This window comes from Nelumbo lutea, chromosome 7, assembly GCF_056320005.1.
Source record: "Nelumbo lutea isolate HS-2025 chromosome 7, American lotus-T2T, whole genome shotgun sequence".
Taxonomy (NCBI): Eukaryota; Viridiplantae; Streptophyta; class Magnoliopsida; order Proteales; family Nelumbonaceae; genus Nelumbo; species Nelumbo lutea.
This window is the reverse complement of record NC_142690.1, coordinates 5,571,636-5,598,551: the sequence shown is the minus strand read 5'-3', so window position 1 is coordinate 5,598,551 and position 26,916 is coordinate 5,571,636. Positions and strand designations below refer to the sequence as shown.

The following is a 26,916-nucleotide window of genomic DNA, read 5'->3' as shown; positions in this document are numbered from 1 at the left end:
AATAAGTAATTATTTTTAAAATAAACACTTATTTTAGACTCATTTCCCAAATATCAATAAGTGCTTAATGACCCAAAAAAACACTTATTTTAAATAAGCACTCTCAAAGACTTAATCTTTTATTATTTTCCTTTGTCACTTGTGAGAAAACGGGAAGAGATAGATACATTTACAGTACATTTTCTCCTCAATCTTTCGATCAGGGCAAAAAATAAAATGATCAAGATAAAGTGATCAACAACGAGAACCCCTTCCTATTCTATTAGATTGATTGGAGCTTCCAACAATCTCAGGTATTTTGTTAGGTTTCGTTTAGATCACTGCTGGAAATAGAGGCATCTGAAATGTAACCTCTATTTGGCATTACGAAAATGAATAATGTAAAACTTAGAAATGAGCTCTGCAGAAGGTTTCTGAATACAAGTTACATAGATGATAGATCTCGCAAAACTCGCTTCCCGTTTCTGGGTTCTGGTTTGTCAAATCTGGAGTAATACTGCATTCATAGAAGTATTTGGAATAAGGTCTTAAAGACTCTAAACAGTGCATTAATGGTGGTCCTGTTTATGTTATGTGGAGCTGGTCAATAAGACATGTATAAGTTGGTTTTGAAAATTAAGTAATTTTTCAAATGTATAGGATATATACAAGTAATTAACCCCATAAAATATTACAAAAATGACAAGAAAACTAAGAAAATTTTAAATACAATCAAGTATATAATCAGTTTGGAACGGCAAGAACAAACCTCGACCCAATGATTATGTTAGGTTAATTTAGTTCTGTAGTAACTTCACACTTGTGAGAGATTTTTTATTTTTTTCTACCTTGGCTCCATGGGGGCACACAAGAGGTAGTCCACCTTCCAAACTCAAACCCCCCGCTCCCCAACCCTCATGCAGAAATCTCCTTTTCTACCAGCGTTCTGGGTTGATACAAAATGCTGTTTCTACCTGAAACAGTCCTCAAGACATCAATAATCAATCCCCCTCACGCATTTTTCTTGTGCAAGTGAAAGTGTGAAACAGATATGGTACCAAACACAACCTGGCTACACTTTGAAGCCAAAAGGTTATATAGGCCATTACTGGTCTAGCATCCAATCCAGGATTTTTGGAGGGGTGGGAAGGTACAGACCTAATTTTCACCATTTTTTCCAAATGGGGGCGCTCCCAGTCTTAAACATGATTTCATGGGCCGTCAGCCTGCCCATATTCCCAAGGCTTCCTTGTGTCCAAATTATTTATAACAAACAAGGATATAATTAGTAGAAACTTGGCAAAACCCTTGTTAAACCAAGCTTGGGACCAGGAGTGAGACAAAACTCAGAGTGGCAGGGTTTGAATTCATAAGAAACTATTCCCCTTCTTTCGGGCAATACAATGATACTAGGCCCCATTTGTATCTCTTGGAAACTGTTCGGTTTTACAGGGAATATGAATGAACGATAAAGCAGAAGCTAATTACACTCCATAATCGATATTCAAATTGTTAAGTACCAAAGGTACAGATAAACAGTTCTCAATAAAGGGGAAAAACTAAACAAGATAGAGTTCTCACAATACTCCAAGTTACATTCATTTGGCGGCAGAAAACCCTAATGTATTGATAAACAAAACCAGAGTCCCTGAATTGAACAAAAATAAGATCAAAAATTTAATTTACCTAAAAAACCCTATAGTGCGGTAGTGCCAGCAAGTTCAATCTTCTCCTTCAATGACCTTGGTACACAAACCCTTGAGTCCTTCAGGTGGAACTTCTGCTACTGTTACCAATGAGTAGAGCTCCTCCTTGGCATCTTCTTCATCATTCCTCTTTCGAGCAATGCGCACCCTGACACGCCTTGGTACGCTCCGAATCCCACGACTCCATATTAACTTGTTCAGCTTCACATCCAGTCTAACATCTGTTGTCCCCATTGCCTTCTGGGCAAACTTCCTGATTTCCTTTATGGCCTTGGGAGCCATCTTCTTGAAGGTGCTGTGTACAGAAACTAATTCATTATCAACACAAATTTCATTGGGAAAGCACATGTCAAATAGAGAAATAAATGAAATCACTCTGGGTAAAGGGTATCTAACATGTGTCTGCATGTCCAGACATTCAGGCCATACCATCAACACGTACATAAGCAAAATACTACATATAGGAACTTAAAATGTTTGAGATGGATCAAAATGATAATGATCGGTAGGGGTGTCCAAGGTTCGGTTAACCAAACCATGGACAATTTTTGCAAACCGAACGGTTTTTCAATTTCTCCAAACTGAAACTGAACCAGTACCACTGGTTAAACGGTCCATCAGTTTTGGTTTTGACCAGTTTGGTTCTTCGGTTTTTCAGTTTTTTATATTTATAATATATGTATAATATTATATATTTATAAATATAATATATGTATATATTTATATATAATGCATATATATTTATATATAATATATAAAAATCATGTGACATATTTAAAATATATATATAATATACATATAAATATATATAGTGATTGGTTTGATTAACCGTCAGTTTTTTCTAGGGTAACCAAAAACTGAACCGGTCCTTCGTTTTTTCAAAAATACTAAACTGAAACCAAACCGATCAGTTTGGTTAACCACATTTTCTGGTTCGGTTCTCAGCTTAGTTCGGTTTTTCTGTTTTTCATGGACACCCCTAATGAATGGTCAGTTCATAACACATCCACCTCATCATGACTCTTGACAAGGGCCCGTTTGGTAAGTCTTTTTGGGAAGATCTTCTAGTAGCTCTGACAGTCAAAAGACGCATTGAGCTTTTGCATGAAGATCTGAGCAGCCCGAAAGCTAGTTTGGTAAATACACGTTTGTGTCTTTCCACACGAGAATAAAACGCGAAAGACATGAAAAGCTTCATTTCGAGCTTCTCGAAATCAGCCCAAAATGGGCTTCTCATGTCTTTTCGGTGCTCCGGCTTTTGGCGGCTAGATCTTCCACAAACCAAATGGGAATAGACCAAAAATTAGTTTGCCTGACTTGTAAACAGCTGAAAGACCACACGGAAAGAAATGCCAAACGGGCCCTAAGTTGCTGACTATACCCGTGGATAATGGAATAAAACACAAATACAGACAATGATTAAAATATCAATACAATAACCATATTGGGTGCACAAATAGGTCCAAAAAGTAAATCATTCTGAAAGAAGGAAACCAAATGGTTGCAGTCCATAAATAGCATTGTCACTCTACATACAACATATCTCAATGGGTCTCAGCACACCAAGGTAAAATGAATGATTTATTCATTCACTAAATGGAGTATAATACTTTCAGGAATGGAGACAGTGGACAATAGTGCATAATAGCATGTTTTCCAGAAACCTCTTGTATCTTTTTCAAGATATCCACATCTCATCAACTTTTAGTTACTTTTGTCAGTCTACATATCTCGATGGGTCTCAGAATATCAAGGTAAAATGAATTAATTATTCATTCACTAAATGGGGTATAATATCAGCAGGAATGGAGGCATTGGACAACTGTTTCCTAATAACATGTTCCCAGAAACCTCTTGTAAAGTTCTATGTTTTTCAAGGGATCCACATCTCCTCAAACTTGTTACTTTACTCAGCTGCTAGCATACAGGGTATTTGAAGGGAAAGTTTAGCTAAAGGACAACAAATAAGTTTCAAAGAACTTGGGGTTGACAAAATCTCAACGCAAAAGCTCCTTAGATCCACCACACCACAACCCCCACGGCTCTACTCTAAAAAGATGGGGAAAAAGAGAAGAAAACAAGTTCACGGGAAAAAGGTCTCAGCAAGTGGGTAGAGACACAATCATCAAGTGTGATAGACTTTGTTGAATATATGATTCCATTAATTCATATAAACTGTATTATATTATTCTCAAAAATTGTCTAGCGAATATGAATTTCAAGATCAGATAGTACCACTCGCAGACAATGAAAAAAAAAACGCACTAAAGGTGCATGTTAACAAAATAGCCTTACAAATTAGTATAGAAACCAAACATTAACAGAATAATGTCATGAATCCCAATGCCTTTTAGTATAGAAACCAAACATTAACAAAGTAGCCTTACAAATTAGTACAGTTGGAACAAACCAATCATAACCAAAGCCCGTCGGGACAGTGGTAGGAGTAGCACTCTGATTCAGTGAATGCAAAAGCTCTCCCCAACATGCTTATCGTTAAACTCAACTTTATTCAATTATAAGAACTTACAACAACCTATAAAGCTGGAACGGAAACAAATGAACTAGTAATAACAAACAACAAATGCTCGTCGTAAATATTCCTAAGACCATTAAAAAATCTACGTTCAAATAAACATTAACAGTAAACGAACAACAGCCCAATAGAAGAACGAAGACTTATACAACTAGTTCGGAAGACAATAGAATTTCCTAAGTTCTTAGAACTACCAATTGACAACAAAGGATAACAGACTCAAAACATCGGGGAAAGAGCATTGTATAAACAAATATGAACAGAATCACCATCACTATGAGATTTCCGAGTTTTGGGGTAAAAAATTATAGTTCTAATCCAGTTATGACAGAAGAACGAGAAGAAAAAAAGAAATGGAAATGAAGATCTTCATTACCAGCCATGCAAGCGCTTGTGGAGATTAACGGTGTACTCCCTCGTAACCACCTCCTCCTTTCTTCCTTTGTTCGCCTTCTCCACCATTGTTGCAACTCCCTCCAAGCCCAAACCCTGAATTCTTACGTCTTGGCCGCAGAAGAAACCCTAAATCTCGAGTGAAAAATATATATCAGCGAAATCAGATCATCCAAAGCAGAGTGGCCTCGCTTTTCACAGGAAATGACGTAAATGCCCTTTTCTCTCTGCACGTGTCCTGATTTCTCTCCGGATTAGAACTGTTAATGGATCGGGTCTATCTTCCGAGCTTTCTGTGTAATTGTGTCCCAATTAATAATTGGACCTAGTCCGCAATGTTTTAAAAACCGGGTGACCCGCTTTTCCTTCGCATGTGTGATTCATGACGGTTTATATAGTTTTATTTTATTTAATGTTTATTTTATATCATGGTTTTTAAAATCGAACCGGTCAGGGGTCCGGTTATCAGGTCAAACGATCGACCCATTCTGACTAAAAAATAAAAAAGGTCAAAACTATTTAAATAGTTAATCGCCTCGGTCAGCAATTTATTGACCAAAATCAACGGTTTTTAAAAAAAATTTAATTTTGGGGAAAATCAAAACCAATTACCTGACCGCTTCCCACTTTTTTCATCCGATCCGATTTTGAAAACCATGTTTTATATTATAATTTTATTTTTTATAAATTCAGAAGATTAAAACTTGAAATTTGAAATTGGAATAACTTTTTCTTTGACAAAATTAACGGGTAAAAGCACCTTACTTTTGCATTGCATAATCACAAAAAGTTACCATCCCGATCTGTCCATCGAGTGTGGGTTATGACCTCCAAAATTTTTCTTATAGTTATAATTTGAGACCTGGTTTAATAGTTCAACCGCTGGGGTCAAGTGATCACCAAGTCAACGGTTTCAAATAAATTTCAGATCTTAAGTTAATTTGATGGGCTATTTATTAGTATGGTTATTTATTTTAATAAATATTTTTTATTTATTTTTATCTTAAAAAACAAAAGAAATTGATGAATAAACGTTATATAAGCTCAATAGTAAATAAACGGTTGAGTATTTAAGAAAATATTAAACTTTTATTTAATAAACAATGTTATCAAATAATGATGTTTTCCACCAATACCTATGTGATGCTGCCCTAGCACTATTTTTTCAAATAAACAATCACATGACCAAACACTATTTAGGTTGCAAGCTGAATGATCTTATTAACTGGATCGACAGCATCATAAAAACACTGGTTGGGTCAAGAATGGTTCTTGTTTGTTGGAACGGGTGGCTATAGGCCCTTGATTTGGAATCCTCAACGTGTAGGAGAATCCACTAGCCATGTGAAAAGTCACACATTAATGGAGAAGCTTAATAATATCATCCCTGTGAACACACTACATAATACATCTATTACAGTTTTTATTATATGTTATTATTTATTTTTTAGTAAAAATAAATTTATTTTCTATAAACTGTTTTTGATTTGTTCACAGGGGTAGAACAATATTAATGTGGGTGAAATTTATCCTTGGTAACGGCTCTTATTTCCTCTTTCATAAGAGACACGTTGTGACAATTACCTATAAAAGGGAAAGAGTAGAAATCCCAAATGCACCGACTGAATATCCCCTTTATTGGAAGGCTACCAAAACCTCCAAGAAGTTCACAATTCTCTTTTTCAGATGCCAGAAGAAATAAAAAGGCAGATTGGACAGTTCTCTATTTTCAGACACCAAGGGAGAGAAAAAGTCAGGTTCAACATTGATTCTTCTCCAAACGTTTTTCTTCACCATTTGTTTCTTCACCTACGCTACTTCACTTCATCACCCGGCATACAAAGGTTTTTTTTTTTTCTCCTTTTCAACATCTATTAGTGAGCCATTTTTTAATACGACGAAGAGCATCATAATACTCTAGAAATTCAAGCTCTCGCATCACCAAATTGCAGCATCAGAAAAGCATCTCCAAATCATTTTTCGGTTTCGTCCTTCATTCCTTACACTATCTTTGATTTGAGGAGCTACGGTGATCAAAACGCCCAAAGGTTTGAGATCTCTATTACAAAGATCTATCCGGGTATTTTCTAAACTTTTTTTTTTTTTAGGGTTTCAACCCTTTGAGAAAACATTCAGGTAGTATTTAATAATTTTTTTAATTAATAACCTGAATTCTTGTTGCTTGGTATGATTGATATATTTACTGAAGCCTATTATGTGCTATTGTATGCTAAGCATCTATTTTATGCTTCTACAAATTTCTTTGCTTTATCTTGGGTAAAATATTAATCTTGTTCTTATAGAGCAAAATTTAAGAGAGCTGATTTCTTTTTAAGATTCTCAGTTAACTGTTAATCATAGTTACATCTCACCATTTTTTTTTTTTTACTAAAAATAGCTTCTTGCCATTACACTATAAATTTCATTTTATTTTTGCTTGTAGCTTCCTTGTTTATTCATAGTCATAATGGTTTGATCTGCAATGGCAAATGAATTAAGCAAAACTGAAACTTAACGGCAGTAACTTTCCTCTCTAGAAACGTAGGATCAGACTTATACTAAATCAAGAAGATGTTGAATACATATTAGAACAAGATGTTCCCTCCGTTCCTGGTGATGATGCATAATTGGCTGTTAGAAAAGCCTATCAGAAATACCTAAAAGATAATAAAACAACCCGTTCTTGCTTGTTAACTTTTATGGAACCAAACATTGAAGTCTTGTTTGAAGAATATAGGAATGCTAAACAATTATTTGATGCAGTTAAGGAAACTTATGGAAAGGTAATTGAATCCTATGCTCAAATGTTAATAGAAAAATATTATGCGTATAAGATGAAAGATGGAGATTCAGTGATAGATTATATTAATAAGATGAATGCTATTGCAAAATAATTAAAAGTAGCTGAGAAACCTATCCCCAAAAAAATTAAGGTGTCTACTATATTGCATAGTCTTCCAGACTCTTGGGAAAATGTGGTTGTTGCCTTAAATCTTTTTAGAAGAGACATTAATATGAAAAACCTACTAACCTTGCTAGGCCTGGAAGCTGAACGAAAGAGCAAAAAGGCATAATCATCATCATTGATAGTTGCCACTAATCCAAATGAAACTAATAAAACTACTGAAAAAACTGAGAACCATAAAAGTAAAGGAAAGAATTATCATAATAAACCTAATTTTTCAAAGAAGTTCAAGAAAACTAAAGGCAAATGTTTTATTTGTGGGAAAACATGCCATACCAAATATAATTGTTATCAAAACAAGAAGAATAAAGATAACAATCATAATAAATCAGCAAAGAAAAATATCATCAGTGTGGTTTCTGAATCATTACTTACTGATATTGATTATGTTGATTGGTTCATTGGTTTGGGTTCTTCTCGCCATATATGCAAATCCAAGGAACTATTTATGGAAATGAAGGACATGAAGCCTAGCGAACATAGGATCTTCATGGGAAACAATACCTATTGTGATGTACTAGGTGTTGGGAAAGTGAAAATAGTCATCAATGAAAATACAAATCTGATCTTAAATGATGTAATGTATGTGCCTAGTGTTAGGCAGAATCTTTTGTCGGTACCCCTCTTGGATGAAAAGGGTTTTGAGGTTCGTTTTAGAGGAGGAAAAGTGTCAATTGGGAAACATGGGAGAGTCTTATTGTTTGGAACTAAATCTGATGGCTTGTATCATTTATCTATTAATAAAGTGAATGTCTCTTCTGCTTATTTTGATTGTGTGTATAATGTGGATGAAAATGCCTATATATGGCACATGAGGCTGTCATATTAATAAAGACAAAATGATGATGATGTCTTCAAGTGGCTTAATACGTAAGATGGAAATTAACTTTAAATACTGTAAACCACGTTTTGGTGGAAAACTATCTAGATTATCATTTAATAAAGGAATAAAATCAGAAGAATTGTTAGATATTGTGCACTCAGATGTTTGTGGTCCACTAAATGTCAAGACACACAAGGGAATGAAATACTTTATGACTTTTATTGATGATAGCTTTAGATTTGGATATGTTTATTTGATTAAAAGAACATCTGAGGCATTAGAAAATTTTAAAGAATACAAGTTAGAAGTAAAAAACTAATTAGAAAGAAAAATAAAGATATTAAGAAGTGATAGAGGTGGTGAGTATATATCTAATCTATTTAATGATTTTTGTATACAAAATGGAATAAAACATCAATTAACCATGAGTTATACTCCACAACAGAATGGAGTTGTTGAACGTAGGAATAGAACTCTACTTGACATAGTAAGGTCAATGTTATCACACTCCAATCTAGGAACACTTTTCTGGGGTGAAGCATTAACTATAACAATTTATATTTTAAACAAAATACCAACTAAAGTGAATAAATTGACACATCATGAAATTTGGACTGATCACCTAAGAATGATACATTAGGAAAAATTCAAAGAGAAATGTTTCCCTCTTCCAAATTGAAAGATTATTATACCTTTTTAAATGAAGAACCATTAGATGATCCAATAAGCTATTCGGAGACTATGGAAGCACCCGATAAAGAAAAATGGAAAGAAGCCATAAATGAAGAACTAAATTCAATAAATAAAAATCAAGTGTGGGAATTGGTAGATTTGTATACTAATAGAAGACCAATTGGAAGCAAATTGATCTTCAAAAAGAAATTAAAAGCAGATGGTTCTATAGAAAAATACAAGGCTAGGCTTGTAGCAAAGGGATATACACAAGTTGAAGGTATAAATTATGAAGAAACTTACTCACCAGTAGCAAGGTTTACTTCCATTAGAATTTTAATGTCCTTAGTTGCACATTTTGATTTAGAGTTATGTTAGATGGATGTAAAAACCGCTTTATTAAATGGAAAGTAAATGAAGAAATTTATATAACACAATCAGAATGATACATAAGAGAAGGGCAGGAAAACAAAGTATATAAATTGAACAATCCTCTATAAAGACTAAAGCAATCATCTGGGATGTGGTATTACATATTTCATAATTCCATCACAAAACTTGGGTTTATCCCAAATCCATTCGATCACTATGTTTACTCTATGAATAGTGGGAGTTCATTTATTATACTCTCCTTATATGTTGATGATATTCTAATAGCTAGTAATAATATATCTATGATAAATGAAACAAACATTGGTTGAGTATTAATTTTGAAATGAAAGACATGGAAGATGCTAGCTATGTACTTGGAATAAAAATAGAAAGAGAGAGAAAATATAAAACATTATCTCTTTCACAAGAAAATTATTTACAAACGATACTTAAAAGGTTTAACATGACAAATTGCAATGGAATCGATACTCCATTACAAAGGAACTAAAATGTCTAAGGGCATGCCACCTAGAAATGAAAGAGAAGTAAGTCATATGAAGAATGTTCCTTATGCACAAGCAGTTTGTAGTTTAATGTATGCAATGTTATGCATAAGACCTGATTTGTTTTATGTTGTTAGTCTTGTTAGTAGATACCAAAGTAATCCAAGAACTGCACATTGGTCAGCCATTTAAAGAATTCTAAGATATTTACAACAAACCAAGGATTATAGAATAACATACTCATGTAATCAATTAGAATTGATGGGTTACTGTGATGCTGATTTTGCTGGAGACTTGAATAATAGAAAAACTACTACCGGGATCATCTTCCTTCTGGGAGGAGGAGCCATTTCTTGGGCAAGCAAAAAGCAAGGCTATGTAGCCAAATATACTATAGAAGCTAAGTTCATATCTTGCAGCACAACAACATCAGAAGGAATTTGGATAAAAAGGTTATTGGAAGAATTAAAAATACTAGGTGCAACTGAAGGAGCTATCAGAATGTTCAATGATAATGAAGCGGCCATCAAGACGATAAAGAATGGAGAAATTGGTCCAAAAGGAAAGCACATTGACTTGCAATACCGGTATCTTCATGATATCTACCAATGGAATGAGATCCTGGTAGAGCACGTGCCGACAAATGAGATGGTTGCTGATCCATTGACAAAAAGCCCATTGGGGTTAGTGATTTTAAAAGGCACGTGGTGTCAATGGGATTGAGAAGCAACCAAACGTCTCGGGCCTAACTGGCCAAGTGAGAGATGTTGGAATGGGTGGCCATAGGCCCTCGATTTGGAATCCTCAACGTATGGGAGAATCCACTGGCCATGTGAAAAGCCACACGTTGATGGAGTAGCTTAATAATATCATCCCTGTGAACACACTACAACACACACCAATTACAGTTTTCATTATATGTTATTATTTATTTTATAGTAAAAATAAATTTGTTTTCTATAAACTGTTTTTGACTTGTTCACAGGGTGGTTGTTGGGTCTAAGTTGGATCCATTTCAGCCGTTGACTAAGTCAGCAAGAGAATGTTTGGCTTAGAATGGGCTGAGTGTTCATGTGGTTTAAAACCATGATCGAAACACTTGTCTCAATCCGAAGGGTTAGAACAAGATTAATGTTGGTGAAGTTTTGGTAACGGCTCTTATGTCCTTTTTCATAGGAGAGACGTTGTGGCAATTACCTATAAAAGGGAAAGAGTAGAAGTCTCAAATGCACCACTGAATATTATTTGCATTTTATTTTGTCACTATTCTATTATTGTTTTTCATTGCCAAGGTTCAAACCTATAACATAAAATCCCCCCCCCCCCCCAAAAAAAAAAAAGATTATATAGTAATGATATATGAAGATCTTTCTTTTTTCTCTTTGTAATTTATTGGAATTCGGATTTCCACCTCTCAGGATTGATCCTCGCAGCCTTACAGCCGCACATTGATAGCATTTGTAGTTGTATGTTTTTATCATTCACGAGAGATGTTCCTAATGCACGTCTGCAAGTGCTGAGTTTTTTAACAGCAGAATTTTGATCCCAGGTCTCTGTTACAACGAGTCAAAGATCCTACCTACCAACTGAGCCATCCGTTGGTGAGCAATGATATCCATCAATCCGTTGTGAGATTTTATTCCCGAGTAAATTGTTTAGCCTTTGCATTTGGAAAGGTCTTGCATTAAGATCGTCTATGGGCTTAGATAATTTTGCTCTGTTATTTGTTTTATTTAGGATTGACAAAGCTTTGTTGATTTTGTTAATGATAAAAACAAAACATTATAGGAGTTTCAAGATCAATGCTTCCTAAGTTCCTAGTGCTCTGCATACCACTGAGTATATACAAGAAATAAACTAAACCCTTGCCTAGTTCAAGCACGAATGTTGAAATAAACAGTATAAGATTCATCTCTTAAGCTCACCAATGGTGTCAGCAAGAAATTTCTCCTTTCCCCCTTTGCCATAAAGCTGATGGGATGATACTCAGCCATGCCTCTTTTCGATATAAAGCTTGCTGCTTGCTTGAATCCAACATCGGTAGACTCTGACTGGCAGATAAGTTTAATGCTTGTACTGGCATTATAGTTCACTCCACCATACAAGAAACACCCCTTGTGGCTTTCTGATTCAAACGAAACGGTGTTGGTCTTCCCATCTAATCCTGCAACCACCCGGAACACAGATGACCCCCAGTCATTGTCATCATTTGCCACACCAAGTTTGTTATTTGGTCCTTGGTGCACCACCACCATTCCTGGGAGATCAAATGGTTCTAGCATGACTGACTTGCCAACAGCATCCATTGGTGATGAGAAATCAAAGGAATTCATGTCTTTGGGTATAAGTCTGAAGGTGGCATGAACAGCAGAATCCGTGCCAGACTCTGGCAAATTCCCCATTGTAATTGAATGATTGGAATTTGTGAAGACAAAGGTGGTATCATTGGCTTCCTGGGAAAGAGAGATCAGCTGGGAATTGTATGTGGCTGGAATTGCAGTTATCCAGTCGGAGAGAGAACTTTCTGTTCCTGTTTTGATGTCCCAGTCCCCATGGGTAAGGGCAGCTAGAAGGTAGGGGCCAAAAAGGATTGCCTGAATAGAAGCATACTCAGGTCGGTCATCTGAATTCCATAGAAAAAGGAATGTCAGTTGTATTCAAATACAGAAGATACACCTTCATCTTCTCCTAGCCTTGCATTTAGATAAATGAAAATAGTGGTTAATATAAATGTACATCAAGAAAGTATGATAGATACACTAGTAAAGAAGGAAATATGGGCATAAAGAGTCTACAGTGTGCTACCTTTTATGGCCTCTGTTCTTAAGCCAATGGGAAGTTGCAGAGTCAATTTATCACCATCACTCCATTTCCTATTAACTGACAGAAAATTACCTGCTTGTGGTTGTGGAACATTAGATGATGAAAACATTGCTTTTCTAATATGATAATGAGATCCATATAAAATATGAGAATTAACATATCAAGGATTATATAGGAAAATGAATGCAATGTATTATGAGAGAAAAGGAAAGAAAAGATAGTCCCTGCCTGGTACTGGTAGAGGCAAATCCTGTGCATTTAATGTTGCCTTGGCACCGTCCAAATACGTCCAAAGTGGGATCCGCAAATTTAAGATTGAGGATAGGTCTGGCCCCTACATGAAAAAGATGCAAAACGAAACTCAGTTAATGATTGCATAAGCCAACTAAATACTGGAATACTTGTGCAGAGAGAGAGAGAGAGGCAGAACCAATAAAGAAGAATAACAGCTAAATTACAGAAGAAAGAAGGTGAAGAAAAATATTTAGTTCCCTTGGTGTTCTTTGTAAGAACAGTTAACCCAATAGCGTCTCAAATCTCAATTGCAATAATTAAAAGGAATAAAAAGAGAAAACTACATCAAATTCCATCGGAGTTCTTCATAGTTCACACAAATAATTTCTCTTACTGACCCCTTTTTTAGAAACCGCAAATGTCACTCGAAGGTAAGGATCCCACGAAACAACAGGTTCTACTTTTTGACTTAGCACAATTTGTCCAGATTTCCAATCAAGAGAGCTTGATATGAATTGGATGACATATAATACTGCAGGTTTCCCCTCCTCCTCAAAGTATATGGAATCTCCCAACTTTGAAAATGACTCGGTTCCTGGAGAATAAAGAGCAAAGTAGCATCAGTAACCCTTGAAGTCCACTTACATATCAGCAGGTAAGGTGTAGTGATAGCAATCTACTCAAACTTCCTCTGTCAAAACCGAGAAGGCGAAATGGACATTGGAATTCCTTCCTTCTATTTAATAATATGTAATGTCCCAAAAGTTTAGTCCAAGGGATCCAAAATCATTTAGTTCCCTAGAAAGCAAAGTGCACCATCTCTGACCCTGTGTGGAGTAGGTGGAGCATCAGATCTGAAACTCAGGCAATCTATAGGGAATCTTCAACAACGAGCTTTAATGAAAACAAAAGCATGTAGGATGCAGATTATGAACCTGTCCCATAACAACACCAAAAAGTGTCAAACTTTGTTCCCCAACCATGATAAGTTCGGGCTTTGGAAGCCCCAGGTTCCTGAGGCAGCATGTAGATCATCACTCCAGGCTCCCTTCCTCTCTGGATGCTAAGCACACCATTTGTCAAAGCCCTTTCATAATAATCTGCATATGCCATTTCCTTTGTCCATCTAAACAGGTTGCGAGAAACCTACACAAAGAAGCAGAAATGTGCTTACTTTTATACATGAGTTAATGAGACCATGGGGAGATAAATGTAAATTTTACAATATAAGTCAAGATTGAAGACAGAATAGAGGCACCCTGAAGCAACCAATGTAGTTCTCTTGATTCGACTATTAAATTGTAGAGGATTCAAGAGGAAGTTTCACATGCTGTGGGAACTGTGGATGTATGTTTTTCGATGTTGCAACATCAAAGCAAACTGATCAGACCAAAGTAACATTGTCACAGGGTGCTTATAAGCCAGCCCTGGCTTATAGGACAGACTGTTGGGTTATCAAGAAATAATGTAATATAATGAGCATAACCTGGATTGACGATGTTGAAAAGAACAAGTGGCAAAATTAGGAAGAATAAAATTAGAGTTGAATGCATCTGGGGAAACCTTAGATGTATCCCCAATAGGTAACAGAAAGGAAAGTTGTCTCAGTGTAGTCATCTGCAGGAAAGATCAGTGTCTGAACTATCGGAAACTAGTGGCCAGATGCAAGTTAGGAAACCCTAAAAGAATAAGAAGTCTCAAAAGGATGCCAGTTGCTCAAAAGAATAAGATGCAAGTTACAATGACCAAAAGAATTTTGCATGTGGGAAAGAAAATAGAAAGATAACGTGAATTCTCATGTTTCATTTAACAGAGTTAGTATAATGAAGACAAGAGGTAATCCACCATGCAACCTATACTCTTAGGACCTCTGGCATTTCTTAATATCCCAATGGCTCATACCAAGAAACTGCGAGGTGAACACGACATCCTGACTTTCATGCTCTGAGTTCAATGTATGTCTGGTAATATCACATTGTTTACGCTTATGCAAAATAGATCAAATATATATTATGCTTTCAATCAGAAAAATTAAAATAAAATGAATTGGCACACCTTAAGCATGTTGTAGGTCGTGCAGGTCTCTTCATTTTCTTTGCCTAAAGTGGTTGCTAACCGTTTTGGGTCTCTCCTGCACGTAGTAGTGGGAATGATTCATTAAATTGAAAGCACGTCTAAATGTTACAACTAATGGTTGCCACTCAATTTCCATCAGAGAACTTAATAGTAGTGCATGTGGCAGGGAAAATTGCTTAATGAAGGAATTTGTGCTTAAGTGTGCCAACCAGAATTCACTAGCAGATGTCCCCCCTGTTGCGTAAGCATGAGAAGAATTCACAATTTCCATAAAAAATGTACCTATTGCCTGTCACAACAAATTACATAGAACATAAAGATTCAAATGCCATAACAAAAAATGGCCACGTAACTAAAAGGTTGAAAAAGAAAAAAGGAACTTCCATCAGATTCTAACTTTTGGGGAAAAAATACAGTCATAAGTTGAAAATGACTAGAGAAGATGCAGTTAAGTCCCAGTACCAGAAGGAATGAGAAAAACCTCATGGAAGCTCACATGCTTCTCATATAAAAAGACGAGTTAGGAAAGCTAAAACAAGTAAGTAGGTCTGTATTACCGAAGTTAATGATATTAAAAGTAGTTAAATGAATGGCGATACCATAGTAATGATGGAACCAAGGATAGCAGTGAGGAATATGTGAATTGATAGCTACCATATAACAGCCTTAAGTACATGGTAACAAATAACAGACTAATGCTGATTATATGCTGTATCCAGCAGCTAAGGAAGGATTTGGTGTATATTTGTCTTTTGGTTGCCAGAGAGGCCTCTAACCGCTTGACATCACTCTAGAGACGTCCAGCATTCTCTGAACTGCAAGACTTACCGAACGAAATAAGAAATTTCACATGCAAGATCAACAAATGTTTCTATAGCACGGTCTTAGAACTACCAACTAAGGCTGCATTTGGCATTCCTTATTTTAAGGACTTGTCTCCTTTTTGCAGTTAAAATGCTCCGTAACACTGAGTTGTTAATTGCAAAAAGGAGATAAATCCTTATTATAAGGAATGCCAAATGTAGCCTAAATCATGTTCTGTTGTGGATTGAAAGAGAACTAGCAAAATGGAACCTGTATGACAACGAAAGAGGTATTCAAAGAACATTTAGACAACAAAAAGATAATATGTAAACTACTCTAAGGTCATGTACCTTATAAAGTGGATCACCAGTCACTTCGTATCGCATCTGAGATCCAATAACAACTGGAATATGTGTATTGGCATGAAAACCAGAAATGCTATCAACCTACAAGAAGCAATGCAGAGTTTCATAAGGTAACAAATTAACAAGAAAAACATTGATGATACAGTAAATAAAAACAGGGCAGACAGCTCCTGGACTGGAAGTGGTTATATTGAAGAAAAAATCCTAATAAACACGATTATATATTGAAAAAATAAATGAATGTCACATACCACGAAATTTAGTTACTTAAAAGACTAAAAATGCTGCATTGTTGATATCATTTTAAGTGGGGAAAAAACATTTGGTACAGGATAGCCCTTCCTATTTGCTAAAAAGGATAAAATAACAACAGGAAACAAGAAAGGCAACAATTATAGTCTTCCTTTATGTGTTCCTCATGAACAGATTATATGGCAAGTCTGTGACACCAAGAAAATATGGTTAATGATCAAATAATTACCTCTACTGCAAGCAGACCTAGAAAGCATGGTTTGTCAAAAAGGTGAGCTAATACTAAATGCTTCTGATCTCCCTGCAGATATTACAAATAATAAGTTACATTCAAACCCTGGAGCCTACAAGACATTGGGAACAAAGGAAAATATCAGAAAGATAAGTAAACCTACAGTACCAATAAGCCATTAAGAATACTGAATACAATAATGTCAATATCTCCCTTATTGTGTCATTTAAGAACCTCGGGTGCAGCATAACATTCCTGAACTATACACTTTCCTCTAAATAGAATTGTCTCTAGTACAAGCCAGTAGAGGTTATTTTTCTAGCAAGCTACTGCAATATGAAAAAGTGACTATGCAATCTTATAACTTTTTACTTGATGATAAATCCTATTAAATCTATAGGTGGAAGAATCCAGCTGTCCGGTGGTTCCCTTATATGATGTAAAAGGCACAAAGCTAGTTAGGAGTCTACAAAACAAGAGAATAATCAAAATGAGACTTCAATGTCAGCATTATATCTATGAAGTTTTCACATGATAAAGTTTCACACAACGAACCTTCAATAACATAATATCCAATTTGATTAGTTCATGTAAATTATAATCCCTTCTTCTCATGTTAATGGTTAAGTCAAAACAGCACAGCTGATAAACTAGTAATGTTGGAAAAAGTGAAAACTCAATACAATTTCCACAGGACTAAGATGCACAAGTTTTACCGTAATGCTGTACAGTTTATAAAGGACATCATTCATGCCACCAGTTTCATCATTCATTGACCTCCAGTGCTGTTCAATAGAGTATTTTGATATGACATTTTGCACACGGTGATAAAAATACTCAGCCATCCAAACCACCATATGTAAAGCTTGATGGTTTTCCCCCAGTGAATATTGATCCAAAAGGCCCGCCATTATCTATGAAAACAAACAAGGCTAAAGCTAAACTTAAAATAATTATGGAAGTCTTCCAAATCATTGACAAAAAACTCAAATAATAATATTACATCAAGCAAAGTTGGCTCTACCTTGTGAATGGTGTAGTATGGGGCCCACACTGGTTGCAGAGATTCAAGACGATCAAATAGCTCAGTTGGAAAAGCCGAAAGGTAGCCAGTGCCCATTTTCTTCTGACAAGAATCAAGTGCAGAAACCACCATAGACATTTTCTTGTAGAGAGTATCATTGTGAGTACTAGCCCACATTTGCGCTGAAGCACTCATGTAATGTCCTTCAAGGTTAAGAAAGCAAAATAATATACACCATGTACAATGACCTTCAAAAAACACAAAGGAAGCATAAAAGATTTTCCATTAAGTTGATAGCTGTGTCAAAGCTCATGCCTAAGTCTCAAATAGCAACAGTTTAGGCCAGTCCAACCAATTTTATATCCTATTCTGCTTTTAGGTGATTGCCGGAAATCTACTTAAGGACTCAATAGAAGAATGAAAGAGAAAAAAGAAGGGGGTCATAAAGAACCCCATAAGTAAGCCAATTCAAAACCTCACCACTTCAAATTTCAAAAGGTTAGAAATAAGTCTTAACCTACCCAATCCACCTCCCCCCCCCCCCCCCCCTTCTTAACCATACACAACCCACTTGATACTCATATCAATTTTGTTTGGTTATTTGCTTGCTCCAAACCTGTTTAAATGACTTGGTTCCTCTAAAGTTAAAGCCTATAATACCTAACCCAAATAATAATAAGATAAGATTTTAGTTAGGCCACTCTCTTTCCTTCCCCTTCTTATGTATTGAAGTTGAATGCTTTCCTCCCCCCGCCTTCATCTAAGAAAAGCATTTGCAGTCATTTGATAACATCTGAAATGGCTGATTCCTTTAGTTAACAAGTTTTTAAGGAGGTTATGAGCTTCTTAATGACCGAAGCTGAAGTTTGGTTGATTACTATACCCTCAAATATTTTATCCACTTAAAAGCAAAACAATAAGTCAATCAGTTCGGCCAGTTTATCCATTATCAAACAGCCCCTATGATGAAGAAAGCTAATAGAATAGAAATTAAGGAAATTCCAGTTGTTAATAATGATCATACGAAGTTATAGTAGTAGTTCAATCTATCTTATAGGATCATAATTCCACTGATTGTGGGTAGAAGATTTAAAGAAATCCAGCTAGCATAATAAAACAATAAATTGATGGTAAACAATGTGGACCCATAATTGATGGGAGCAGAAACGTCAGTATGGAAATCCAAGGCTTTTGCTTTGGGAAAAGAAAAGAGTTATATTGGAGCTCAAGAGTAACCAATTTAAGTAAGAGTAGTCGGTGAATTAAGAAAAATTCATTTATACAATTGCACTGAACTCTGTTGGGGAAAAAACAGCTGGCATGTTCAAGACATACGATGAAACTTAGAGGCTAGAATTGGATATGGCCTGGCTTGTCAATGGAAAGATTTCCAGGGATAAGCATTTTCTTCTCCCCTTGGAAAATGGGATTGATTTCTTTATCTTGGACTAAGATGAGCAGTTGAAAACAGTCAAGATGTTCTTGTCTTGGACTAAGATGAGCACTCTGCAGCCAAATGCAGGTTAATGTGATAAAGATGGATGAGGATTAGTAAGACCCAGAATTCGAATTATTCACAACAAGTAAAAGGGGGTGGCAGGTACATGTGGCAATGTAAGCATCCTGGTTTGTGATAAAACGTTAGATGAATGCATCAACGATCATGGAAGCTTACTTCACCATTCTACTAGCATTGTCACAATCTATTAGGCTCAAAAAGATCTACATCAAACAATAGAAACCATGAAGCAATCAGTTGTAGAAAATGAAGCAGAAGGTAAGAAAGGCTAAAGGACTAAACCAACCTACAAAATGACCCCGAAGCTCTACGTCTGCAGCCTCCCATCCTCCGTAGGGTGTCCCTGGTGTCGCCAAGCCTGCTGTCTTTCTGAAGCTCCAAACTAATCTATCAACGTCCAACATCAACAAGTACTCCAAGTTCGTCTGCTGTGCCTGCCCATGCATTGAATCTGGGTCCAATGTCACGTCGTGCAATGATAATTCCTTGAGGAAATTCCGTCCCCCATGGCCAATTTTACTCTCCGCCGTGTGCTTAATTCTCCGATACATCATCGCCCATCTTAACTCCTCCGCCGCTCTCAACATCTTCCGAGGAAGCAGATTCATCCACGCAGAATCATCAGTTGGGGTCAAATGGTAGTGGGAGTGGGAATACACCTCATTTTTCCATGTTTCGTTCTTCGACGATAAGAGTTCATACCGTAAAGTGTGGGTAGAAACCCGAGTTAGAGACAAATTTGGAGTCAGGGAGGGGGGATTTATAGAGTGACTGATACAGGTTAAGGACTAAGAACATCAATAGAATTCACGTATTCCTCATTTCCATGTCGTTTTCTTCATTTTGACCGAGTCCAGAACTTTTTCGCCTATTTTCGCTCCTTTAAAGAGGAAACGGTTCTGCTCACGGTGGATGTTAAAGCCACCTCTTATCCGAAAGTAGAAAAAATTTGCAGAAACAAGGAAGCGTGGCCTTGTCATCCACTAGTCACCATTGACGAACAACTTAGGTCAGCTTTTCTGGTGTTTTTCAAACTCAATGGAATCCTTTTCCGTTACTGACTGCACGGCGAAACGTCGGATCGCCGTTTGGATTTTTTTATCCATGAAGATCGTTGGAACTGTTTTTCCCCCCTCAAAATTCGTCCTACGAAAGCGAAATTGATTCTTTGGAGCTCAAATCTAGCTTTAAAAATCATTTTTAGTATAAAATAGAAAATTTATTTTTTCAAGTATTGATTGTTTGATCTTCAAATTTTTTTTAAAAAAAGCCTTTAAAGAGTACAATCACATATAGTGATCTAGTCCATGATTTGTCTATTTGGATAAACATCAAAAAACATTTAGGCGTTTTCTTCGGCATTCAGCTTATGCTAGACGGGAGACTGAAGTCGGTTACGGCCCAATTTATTGAAATGCAATATTGAAAGGTGAGGTGAAAGATGGTTTATGGAATCTTATCTTATATATATATATATATATACTTACTGTAGCTCCACTGATGTTGCATGATATATAACACGTGTTCATACTATTTAAATGCATGACGGACACTTTTCATTCTCCATGCTTCTTTGTCTGGCTCTTACCATCTCGGCTTCAGTCTTGTTCTTTATTGGTCTCGTCTTGTTCCTGTTTTATCTCTGGTACTCCCTCGTTGACCGCTCTCGCACCAGCCCATTCGTTTCCAGCAATCCGCTGGAGTTGCAGAGGTTCTCTTATAGGGAGCTGAAGTCGGTTACGAAGGATTTCGGTGAGGCTAATTCGATCGGGAAAGGTGGGTCCGGGTCGGTGTTTCGGGGTATTCTCCGTGATGGGAAGTCCGTCGCTGTTAAGAAGCTCGATGTGTCTTCATTGCAGGCGGAGAGGGAGTTTCAGAATGAGTTGCAGATTCTCGGCGGGCTGCGCTCGCCGTTTGGCGAAGGCTCTGCTCGCCCAACTTGAATTGGGATCGAGCGCTTGCCTTTTTGCATCTGGAGTGTGATCCTCCGGTCATTCATGGTGATATAAATCCGAGCAATGTTCTGCTGGGTTCAGATTACCAGGCGAAGATTTCAGATTTCGGGATTTCGAGGATTAAGACGGAAGGTGAACTTGGGGTCGAATTGTTCAGTCAGGAATTGGGTCGGAGTCAGGAGCTTTAGAAAAGCCAAGAACACTGGAAAAGCCAAGAGCTTTCTGGGGATCCAACTCCCGTTCCTGCACAGACTCCAACAGTTTCTTCGTGATCATCAAAGACTATGACTTTCGCGTGTCTTCTCTTTCCTTCCTATGTTTCTTTTTCCCATTTTCAAGGCTCCAAATATTTCTTCATTGCTGAATGAACAGAGCCTGCGTCACTGCACTTCGATGCTTTATTTTTCTTTTGCTTCGTTGGGATTCCGCTTCTCAGGGGATTATCCATCAGTTATCTATCAGTTAGATTTAGAAGAAACTGGCTTATTTTCTCAGGGGAGAGAATGGAGAACTTCGTGTTGAGATTCGTCTTTCTACGAAGCAACAAAGCAATGCTTCAGCATCTGTGATATCTGGTCACAGCATGCAAATTGGAGTTGTTACCACTACATCCCATGCGCTTTCCACCGGGACCATCTTCAGCGTGTACTACCGGCCTAGGTACGCTGAGGGGATGGAATTTCGCAATTTTAGCTGTTTGTTTCGACAAAAAGTTTATGAATTTATTCAAGTTTTCTTCCACAGGACATGCCCATCTAAATTCATAGTTCCTTATGATCAATACATAGAATCAATCAGTAGGGTTTATTCAGTTGAATGAGATTCAGAATGAAGTTTCAGTCTCAAGAATTTCCAGACCAAAGGTGAAGAAACCACTTCCTTGTGGATTTAGTGAATGATTCTTTTGTCTCCAGTTTGGGTTATGCTAACTTATTGAATTTTGTCTTTGTGGTAATATAGGCTTGCAGGTACTGTAGTTGGTGTACAAGATCTTGATCCGATTGGCTGGCCTGGTTCTAAATGGAGATGTCTCAAGATTGCTGTTTTTTTATTTTTTATTTTTTATTCTTCTGTTATGCCTTTTTCATGTGCTCAGATTTGTTTTTTTTTTTTTTTCATCTTTTAAGTAATTATCTGATTATACTTCTATAGAAGTTCATAAATCAGGAAAAAAGGTTGATAGGAAAAGCCGAACTGGGCTTATGGTTCTAATTATGAGGAAAATGAGAAGATGAGACCTACACAAATCGAAATATTAAGACGCAGTTCTTTCTTTTTCCAATAAATAATCTTTCTTTATCCTTTAAAAAATTGTATTGATCTTATTAAAGAAACACCTCTTTATATATAAATTATTTTTTTATTCAAGAACCGGGACTGCCAATGTAATTGCCATCAATTTTCTTCATTTTTTTTACTCTCCGAAATATTCAGTATTATTAACCCGTGCTTAGCACGGCCGCCCCTCGCTAGTATTACTTGAAACACCCGATCAAACAAAAAAACAATAAATGTTTCAACTTTAAAGTGATGTTCTTCGATAAAACATTTATTAACAGGGACCCATGTGGTGCACGGAAAACGAAATGCAATTTTTGACAAATTATTATAATTTATTTAGGTTCATATTATTTGATAATTTGGAGTAATTATTATCGTAAGTTTTACTAATTTTATCTATTTTATTATATTTTATGGAAATTAGTGGTTATTTTTGGTTAAGTACTACTAATTTTTGGTCACTTTTATTATACGAGAATTCTTGGACAATATATACTTATTTTTTATATTTACTATATGATAGTTTGTTGGTCAAATAGTGGAAATTAGTTCTATTATATAATTTCCACTAATTTCTGGTAATTTCTATTATATACTAATTTCTTAGTAAATATATATTAATGTATTATATTTATTATATGATAGTTTATCGGTAAATTATAATAATTTATCGATTTTATGGAATCAAGTGACTATTTTTGGACATTTTTACTAATTTATGATAATTTTTGGAAATTTCTTTTAATGTATTAGGATAATTATTATCGTAAAGTCTACTAATTTGTGATCATTTTTTTATAAATATTGGTAATTTATGTAATATTACGTAACAATCTTCAAAGCATAAAACCCAAAAATTTAAATCAAATAAATTTAATAAGCAAAAAGACAAATACTATTTCTGCTGATTTTTGTTAACATTATTTATTAAATATTTAATTATAAGTAGTTATAACATTTTATTAAATAATCAATAATGATAGTTTTAATAATATTATTTTAGAGGATTTATTAACAATCTTAATTAAATTAAGAATTATTAAAATTGAATTAAATTAACAGTATTTAATAATTATAATATTTTATTAAATAATCAATAACAATACTTTTAATAACATTTTTAATTATTTTAAATATAACAATAATTACTGATTTTATTAACAGTATTTATAATTTTAATTTAAAGTAAAATTAAAGTAAATATCTATTTATTAACAGAGGCTTGTTTTATAAGTAACAATGAAGATAGATATATATGGCATTTTCAATTAACTGGTGTTCATTTAAGTCCATCAAATATTATTTTTTGAGCTATGTGTGGTTTATAAGATCACAATCAAAGTTGCAATATAGTGAGAGTGGCTAATTTCATATGCCCGAGATAAATTTGTTTTATTTCTTGTATCTTAGTTAATATTGCCGTTTTATTATTTTTTATTGGTTTTTTACTGTTTTTTTTTAATTTCTAAGTAAAATTAAAAAAAAAAAACCTCCTCTCATAGGTCATATCTATAAACCACCCTTGTGTTTTGACTTTAACAAAGCCTTTCCTATACTTTTGAAAAAAAAAGTGCAAATACTTCCTTTCCATTAGTTTTTTAATAATAAAAAGTACTAAAATTACTAAAATACCCTTATTATTATTAAGACATTATCATACACAATTTAAATTTTCAACTTTACTTGCCACTATCATTTTGGAAAAAAATCACTATCATTTTGGAGCCACGTCAGCAATAAAGAAAATCAACATTGAAATTTCTGTTTGGTTGGCTGAGTTTGGTGATTTTCAGGAAATTGGCTAAAAATAGATTATTGAAATCAACCCTTTTCAGGGATCACTTTTTTTTTTGGTGATTCCCTTAATTCTAGCTGATTCCATTTTTTGAGGATGGCATGGCATTGAATAATAACTCTAACACAACAACAAAAAAAAAAAAAAAAAAAACGGCCTTTTAAAACCAATACTAAACAGAACATGGCATAAATGATACCAAGCAACTTTTTTTTTGTGATTTTTCAAAAATCACCAATTCCAAAAAAAATCACATTTCTAGACAGTTGGCATGGAGAAGTATCATCGATGCCAAACATCACCTTATTTTACCAAACAAACAACTTTTAAAGAGTAATTCTCCCTACTCTTCTTGAATGAAGGTAAAAAGGCTAAAGAAATTAATGTATTATATTGTCGTTTTTTATTTTGAGTGATAATGAAAGGAGTGTATTTGCAACTTTTTTTCAAAACAATAGGGGAGGTTTTTGTTAAGGCCAAAACATAGGGGAGTTTCATAAGATTGTTAAAAACAAAATAAACAAAATGAGGTTCTTATAATTTTCTTACTTTTAAATTGATTTTAAATTAATAAAACTAAATTTAAAATTAATAATTTTTATTTTTATTGATCCTTATTAAATTTAATTAACCATATTAAGTTTTTTTCAAGGAAACTTAAGTTGGTTTTAAATTAGTATAAATTAATTATAACATAATAATTGTTAGATAGTTTTACATTACTTTAAATTGATATTGGTTTTAAATTCGCTTTATCCCTTCTTATTAATTAAATTATTGTTATTGTATTAATAAAGATATTTTTATCAATAACTGATGAGAGTAGAATTTATCATATTTGTTATCCCCAATTATTCTGCCTTTTATACTGAATTAGCACCTAATTGGACTCATATTTCTGTTCAGGGCATGAAATAAAGCACCAGGAGCAAAGAAAGACAAATCGGATGATTTTTCACAGTTTCGGCATCATTCAGTAATTTGGGCCTAACTTGCGTATCCGAACTCCGATTGGGATGATTAAAGACTCACTGGAAAGATAAGAGAAAAAGCCACAACTTTTATGTTTTGGGATTTCGTAGATTCGACATGCATTAAAATCAAATCCGGGCCCGGAGTCGTGGCAAATTCATAGGAAGGCCCAATCCGCAACTGAAGCCCAACTTGTAGAAAAGCCTGGCAGCAGCCCAATTCGCAGAGGAGGTCTAATACGAACCCAAGAACAAAAAACTGAGAAGAGTCCTTCTAGATCTAAATTCTTGATGTAATCTTAAAAAGATAAAATAATTGAGTTCATTAGATAAAGAGATAAGAGTAGGATTAGAATATGACTTTCTATTCTTGTAAGATCAACTTCAAGAGGAAGTAGGAGACCACCCCCTCCCCTTAAGCTATATAAAGGAGGGGAATTACCATCTTTGGGTATCACTGGATCACTCAATTTCGGATTTGAATCAAGAATCAATGAGCAATTAGTCAAGAAGGGTTCAAGAAGTGTTCAAGAATTCAAGAAATCTCAAGAAGAAGGTGGCGGCAAGAGGAGGAGATCTCAGCACCATGGGCAAATTCAAGAGTTCTTTCTTTCCCTTTGTTTGCTTTAATTCTTCTATTATGAACTTATTTGTTTCTTGCTAGGGCTATGGAAAGCCTAACCATTTTAATGAATATATTTTTATCTTCTTGATTTATCCAAGATTGTGATTTCCATATAGTCGATGAATTATTGTGCTTAATGCAATTAAGAGTTTGGCCACCTCTTAATTGATGTGAGTTATGTGAATGAATTGAGAGAGGAATTCACATAATTGACAAAATAATTCATAGTGTGAATTGAATGGTATATAGAGATATATATACATGATTCATCTGAATTTAATGGTTTTCTAGGACTTAATGCACTTCCATCTTGAGAGCTCTACTCGAGAGATCGAAGGGTTACTTGATGAGCATAGGTTTAGTATATCTCGAAAGAGAATATTAGATAAATTTGGAAAAATCTCAGCTTATGAAAATGATAATTAGTCTTGGATAATCAAACCCATCAATATTCATTACATTGGTTAGGTGGATCAAAAGTCCTAGCGATTTCATCATTTGCATATTCGATTAGTAATTACCCTTGTTTTTATCTTCTTTGTTCCAGTTTTATTTTCAATAGTTCTTGCTCAATCATAACTTTCGATTGTCCAAATAATTAGGGAAAACTGTGATTCTAATACTTATTTTGTTAAATCCCCATGGGAACGATATTTTATACAACTTGATAATTAGTGCACTTGCTATGGGTTATATATTTATAGCTATCAATAACAATAATTAATAATTATTTTTATTTTATTTAAGTAACTTACTAAGTTATATTCACTATGGTTAATTAATTTTATCATTTCCAAACGTAATATATATGAATGATATTTTTTATGATGTTTTGTTCAATGTCTTCAACCAAATGTTGACATAAACAATTTAAACATTCAAACCATCACTTGAACTTATTTGATTATGGGTTTCCTAAAACTTGCCCTATTTGACTTTTGTGGTTGCATTGAGTTACAGGTTACAATATACAATGTATTGGAAACTTCTGAAAGATTTAACTTTGTGCTT

The 26,916-nt window shown here is 34.9% G+C and overlaps 2 protein-coding genes and 2 long non-coding RNA genes across 4 annotated transcripts; 2 read left to right on the top strand and 2 right to left on the bottom strand.

Moving 5' to 3' along the window:
* Positions 1–1,463: 1,463 nt before the first annotated feature.
* LOC148844807 (large ribosomal subunit protein eL31) lies at positions 1,464–4,743 on the bottom strand. Its single transcript, XM_088954116.1, has 2 exons — positions 4,598–4,743; positions 1,464–1,980 (listed from the first exon to the last, which is right to left on the bottom strand). The coding sequence occupies exons 1-2, from the start codon at positions 4,681–4,683 to the stop codon at positions 1,701–1,703; spliced, it is 366 nt and encodes a 121-aa protein (XP_088810242.1). The 5' UTR covers positions 4,684–4,743; the 3' UTR covers positions 1,464–1,700.
* Positions 4,744–6,229: 1,486 nt separating this feature from the next.
* LOC148844806 (uncharacterized) lies at positions 6,230–8,344 on the top strand. The gene is made up of 2 exons (XR_016102115.1): positions 6,230–6,458; positions 6,567–8,344. It is a non-coding gene; the product is annotated as an uncharacterized LOC148844806 (long non-coding RNA).
* Positions 8,345–11,688: 3,344 nt separating this feature from the next.
* On the bottom strand, positions 11,689–19,987 carry LOC148844805 (uncharacterized). The gene is made up of 12 exons (XM_088954115.1): positions 19,565–19,987; positions 17,760–17,962; positions 17,452–17,649; positions 16,733–16,804; positions 16,237–16,332; positions 15,292–15,371; positions 15,062–15,137; positions 13,942–14,152; positions 13,405–13,601; positions 13,001–13,106; positions 12,755–12,844; positions 11,689–12,572 (listed from the first exon to the last, which is right to left on the bottom strand). The coding sequence occupies exons 1-12, from the start codon at positions 19,884–19,886 to the stop codon at positions 11,824–11,826; spliced, it is 2,400 nt and encodes a 799-aa protein (XP_088810241.1). The 5' UTR covers positions 19,887–19,987; the 3' UTR covers positions 11,689–11,823.
* Positions 19,988–20,884: 897 nt separating this feature from the next.
* LOC148844804 (uncharacterized) lies at positions 20,885–22,601 on the top strand. The gene is made up of 2 exons (XR_016102240.1): positions 20,885–22,096; positions 22,194–22,601. It is a non-coding gene; the product is annotated as an uncharacterized LOC148844804 (long non-coding RNA).
* Positions 22,602–26,916: the final 4,315 nt, after the last annotated feature.